Raw genomic sequence first — 6,000 nt, forward strand, 5'->3', positions numbered from 1 at the left:
CCCTCAAAACCCATTGTTTCAGGATTGCTTATGGCAGAGTAACTTCTATCTCTCAAACCTTCCACTCGCTCTCTCCTATAGGGCCACACTCCAATCTCACCTCCACTTCTGTTATTTTCCTACCACATCTATTTGCTGTCTCTCTCAATACCCTTCCTATTGTGTTTTTATACCCCACCTCCTCTAGACTGTAAGCTCGTTTGAGCAAATCCTCAATTACCTATTGTTCCTGTTACATTTTGTTATTGTCTCATTTGGTAAATTCCCCTCTTATTGTAAAGCGCTGTGGAATAAGCTGGCACTATATAAATAATAACCAATAATAATAATAATAATAATAATTATACCATTTGTATCCTTTAGAGTAGGAGTGCCCAAACGATAGATCCCTAGATTATAGAACTACAACTCCCATGATGCTTTGCATGCCATTAGGAAGGGCAAAGCGTCATGGAGCCTTCCGTTTTAAAACATCTCTCAAACACCCCTGATTTAGAGTTTGAGAGACAGTCGCCCTGCTGTTTATAGTCTCTATAGTGTAAGAGAAGAAAAACAATTCGGGTTATTATATGTTTTGCTTTATACATTTGCTGTTGATCTCACCAGGATGGACTTTCATGCAATTAGTGGATGATAGGTTAACTGTAAGGGCAAAAATCAAATAATGCAAGTTTCTTACAAAGGATATAACAATGCCATTTAAAGTTCCTATTCTGCTTTTTTGGAAGAATTAGTACACAAACAACAGTGCTGTTTAACAGTACATATAAACACTAATAATCATGTTCTACTAGAATTAGAATATAGCATGCCAAGTTGTAGATTTTATTGGCTAAATTTGTCAGTGACGGGGCATGTGTCAGGTACTACAGGAAAGAGATATCTTCTACTAGTAAACTGCAGCACTTTAGCACAGTTTAGTAAATGTAAAATTGCGAAACGTTGGAGAGTGTAAAACGTCTATTATTGCATGTAGCATTATCTATCAGATAAAAATTTGACTTCATGGCATGTGTTTACACAGATCTGCAAGTGTAGCCTGTGAGTTGTTTTCTTATTGCCCCATTGATCATATGTAGATTGTTTTAGAGATTCACTTTTTTTCTCATAATTAGCAATAGAGCAAATCAGCACTGGATAAACATATACTGAAATAAACTGGATAGATAAGAATTGGAGACCATTTTTCATAACCCAACTGTCAACATGAATTATACAACATAAAAAAATGTTATGTTAAACTTTTTGTTAAAACGGATCCTGTGCAAATGTAATTATAATGTGTGTGTGTATATATATATATATGTATTTCAGTCGACCATGGTGTTTTCTTAAAGATGTCTTCAGAACCATGGCTTAATGGATCCTAGGAGACAGGCAGGGGCATTGGTGGGGAGGAGGCATCGAGGGCTGAAGCCCTGTATGAGGAATACAAGTCATATGGGGTCCTTCAGTTTAGTAACCCCTGTGTTCCTCATACTGAGGGTAGCATAGATATCAGAGCCTTCTGTGATTAATTTAAATATGACTAAAATTAATATTATTGTGTGTCAACTCGAAGATATGAGAGAAAGAGTGAAGAGCACTGGAAGGGAGAACACTGAGGACCACCATTCTTTCTCCTGTTAGATAACCAGGGATGGTGGCCAGATTTAGCACAGTCTGGGTTGGGAGATAGCTGGATGCTGTTTAAATATTTTGAAAACATCCATGCATAGTATCCACTGATATTTAGTTAAACCTCTGTTACCATGAATGTACATGATAGCAGCATGAAATCTGTGTATGGTTCAAATGACAGAAGGATGGACAAGGGAAAAAGGTACGGGCAGAAAATCACTGGTGATTGAGTGTTTCCTATTTGTTTTTCTCTGTTTTAGGATGAAACTGACAATATTTCCTGCCAGGAACAAATCAATCGATCCATCTACTGGGCAGATGGTTTTGTGTTTGTATACTCAATCACAGACTACAACAGCTACCGGGTGATTAGACCTCTTTTCCAGCATTTACGTAAAATTCACCCCAATACCAAGATCCCTCTTCTTCTGGTGGGCAATAAAGCTGACCTTTTGAGGGCCAGACAAGTGGATTTTGACGAGGGTCTCCAACTGGCTAACGAACTGACCGGATCCTATGCTGAGGTATCTGCCCGTGAAAACTATGAGGGAGTATATGGTGCTTTTTACCAATTATGCCAAGAAGTAGGCAAGATGCTCTTCAGCTGTAATGGGGAGAAACGCAGGGGACTTCATCTTGTGCGACCCCGATCTCCCAACATGCAGGATCTGAAAAGACGCTTCAAACAGGTGTTGTCATCTAAAGTGAAGTCGACGACTACCCTCTGACCACAGCCTGAACGGAAATTCAATAGAACATCTTTAAGAATTTTGTCTAGTGTATGAAACATCAAACAATGATATTATTTGGTTCCAGTTGCTGTGCAAACGATTTGTGCCATCTTTAATGTAAGTGCATGGCACACTTGTCATGGGTGCTACCCTTCCATCATTTTGAGGAGTAAAAGGGTGAATCACAAGCCTGTATATTTTGCAAATTATTTTATTTTTATGATTAAAATCTGCATAAATTACCGTTACAATCCCAAAATGTTAAAACATGATTCCCTACTGAAATAAAGAAAGAAATAAAGAAAAAATTTTTTTACATCTTTAAAATACATACTGCAAATCCGTAGCTTTCTATGGTAATGTGTTGTATGGACAGAAGTTAGCTGAAAATCACAAAATCACAGGTGGTCCAGAACATCTAGGTTCCCCCCCCCCCCCCCCCCATATGAAGTCATCTAATAAATACAGTAAGCGTGTTAATTTGTGAATACATACCCTTTTTATGCATTGTAGAATCTCTTTCTGATTGGATTGCTTTAAAAATATCCACATCCCTGGAAAAACTAAATTTAAGGCTTGCCCTCAAATTCTAGGTCAGTAGCAGGGTATATATTTGAGTGTTGATATATTTATTTGTGTTAAATAATGCAGAAACCTTAACACGGGATTAAAATAACAATATATATGAAAATATAGCAGAGTGCACTGACGTATATTGTTTTTCTTGAAATGTGGAATTTAATACCAGTACAAATATAGCAGGGATATGACACAAATAAATTGCCAATCGTGGGAATATCTTTAACCCTAATATTTTGCAACACGTCTAGGTCTTCAAAAGGAGGAAACTCATGAGAAAATGAACAATATTGTAACATCTTACAGTTTGGAGGTCAAGCAAATCAAATTATCAAGAAACATAACCAAAAATGGCTAACTTTTCCACCTACGAAATAAATTGCACTGAGCAGTTCTCCATCCTGCCCTCAATTATTTTTTTTTTTATTAAATGGGCAGGGCTATATACTTCTAGGTGCAATTATTTAAATGGGAAATAAATTGCGGAGGTGAGAGGAAGATGGTGATGGAGTTAGAAGGGATTATTTTTCTTTTGCAACTTTAAGCAGATAAATACAACTCTTATGTCTAAAAATTAGGTCACGGTCTAGTTGTAGTAAGTTCACAATGATGTGTCCAGATATATATAATGATGTACATAAACAAGTGCACAAATTTCTTAATGCATAGATACGCGGAATAAAAACACACTCAACGTTAATAATAATAAAAATAATAATAACAGTTTATTGATGTTTAGATATGTTTTTAGCTAATTGTGCACTTTTCACATAACTGTCTATGTGTCTGTACATCATTGGTGCTAATCCTAGACAATACAAAACTAATCTTATAGACCAGTGATTCCTAACACAGTCCTTAAAACACAACAATAGTTCAGGATTTAGGCATTTCCTTATTCTGTTCCTTTTTAAATACTAAGAAAACCAGGACTGTTATAATAAAGTCCAAATGCCCCGATCCAATTCACACAATAAGAGACTACCATCATTCACAAGATTTATTAATGTCTGGATTTTGCAAAGTACCCTCCAAAATGAGATTGAATGTATTCCAGATTTCAGCCTGTACAAATGTAACCAAACTGCTGAAATTTAGAACTAAGTTATGGAAATAAGCAACAGTAATTCCACATTTACAGAATTGGCCACTTTTTGCCTGTAGATTTACATGTTTTGGTTGAACTGAATTTGTGGACAGATAATAACCAATTCTAACACAATCTATTGCATTGCAAAAATCTGCCATTAGCACAATTTAGATCCTCTAGATTTTAAACTCTTTCGAGCAGGGCACTCATCAACCTATTATTACAGTAACATTGTGTAATTGTCTCATTTATTGTAAAATTTCCCCCTTCATAATATTGTAAAGCACTGCAGACTATGTTGGCGCTATACACATGCCGATAATGAATAATCAACAAACGCACTCTTATAATGAAAACATAAAGGTTTGTAAAAAAAAAAAAAAAATACATGTAATTTGATATCAGGGCTCAAAATATCCACTGCCAGTAGCTGGTGGAAATTTGGCCATGACATCTGTGCCATGGAACCCCTGGGGATTGACATGCTTTGGCACTCCAGCTGTTGTGTACTACATCTCCCATAATGCTCTAACAGCTATAACAATGGCAAAGCATCAGGAGAGATGTAGTCCATAACATCTGGAGTGTCAGAGGTTACCTACCCCTGCCCTATTGCCTTTCAGGATACTAAGTGCTGATGCCAATTGATGTCATTCTTTTTCCAAGCTTGAGGGAGCTCTTGTGCATGTGACCTCTGATGTAACGTATGATGTCACTGTTCTCGTTCATGCACACAAGATTGTATACTCAAGACAGCAGCAATGTCGACACGCCAATGCATGTAGCTACATTGTTAGGAGTAGAAAAAAAGAAAAAAAAGAAAAGCCCCAGACGTCACCATGCAGAAGTGAAAGTAACATTTACAAATGGGGCAGATGTCGTATGCATTATTTTTTACATGGCTTCAATTTTTGTCATGTAAGTGGTATATTAAAATGCAACAAATATGTAACATCTGTTTTCCTTTAACCCCTTAAGGACCAAACTTCTGGAATAAAAGGGAATCATGACATGTCACACATGTCATGTGTCCTTAAGGGGTTAAACCTCAGAATACACATTGAGTTGGCAGGAAAAGTTCTTGGAACATCTCGTGACAAACAAATATTAACAAGGCTCATATAAATGAAACTTAAATAAGTATTTAAAGGAAAAAGTTTCTCAATTAATTTGATTTTGTTATTTGAATAACACTGCTCTACTATTAAATAATTAAATGTGTTAGATGGAATAAATATCCTCCTGGATGAGGTTAAAATATAATAGAATATTAGAGTGTACTCTTAATGTTTCAGATCTACAGTTTTGTAGCAGGGTAAATTTGTAAATTATGGTCCTAGTATGTTTCTATTTTTTATTTTTTTCACCTTTTGTGAAACATTCTACCATGTTATGCTTTTAGTCAAGTCTGTAGTAGCTGCTTTGTGATAAATCCAAGTGGGTAACATACTTTTTTTTTTGTTTGCTGACAAATCATTTCTACTTCCTTTATATTAAAAAACAATTATATTTTAAGTGTGTTATTGTTTTTTTTAATCTGTATGTGACAATATTCCATTGCGTAACACTTTAAAAATAGGATTCTTGTTTGCTTGCACAATGACTTTGAATTATTTAGGGCCATTTAACCATACCCACCCAAGTAAATTACTTTATCTGTAGCAATCAGTGGAAAAGTAATGTTTTATGCGATGTGCACCAACATATGTTTGATTTTGTGAATCTTTTTTTATTGAGGCAATTACTCCTCACACAAGTGAGACCATACAATGAATGATGAAAAACAATGTTAAGCAATAAATATGTATTCAGACAGTGCCTCATTTTATAATAGGAGATATACGTCTGCCTAAGGACAGCAAGATGTTCCGATGAGTAATAGAGAGGAGACAAAAATAACAATACCGAGCAGCGAAACAATTTAAGATAATACACTGGTTTCATTTAGTTATCAAGCTTGGTACAGAGTATCTATGTAAA

At 35.6% G+C, this 6,000-nt stretch overlaps 1 protein-coding gene across 1 annotated transcript in view; it reads left to right on the forward strand.

Annotated features, from left to right (window-relative positions):
- Positions 1-3,539, forward strand: part of LOC134572832 (ras-like protein family member 11A-like) — a 46,729-nt gene extending 43,190 nt beyond the window's left edge. The window contains exon 4 of the mRNA XM_063432072.1: positions 1,881-3,539. Within this exon, the coding sequence (XP_063288142.1) occupies positions 1,881-2,348 (468 nt within the window). The 3' untranslated portion in view covers positions 2,349-3,539. The remainder of the gene's footprint in view (positions 1-1,880) is intronic.
- Positions 3,540-6,000: the final 2,461 nt, after the last annotated feature.

The sequence above is a fragment of the Pelobates fuscus genome, chromosome 9, assembly GCF_036172605.1.
Source record: "Pelobates fuscus isolate aPelFus1 chromosome 9, aPelFus1.pri, whole genome shotgun sequence".
NCBI classification, from domain to species: domain Eukaryota; kingdom Metazoa; phylum Chordata; class Amphibia; order Anura; family Pelobatidae; genus Pelobates; species Pelobates fuscus.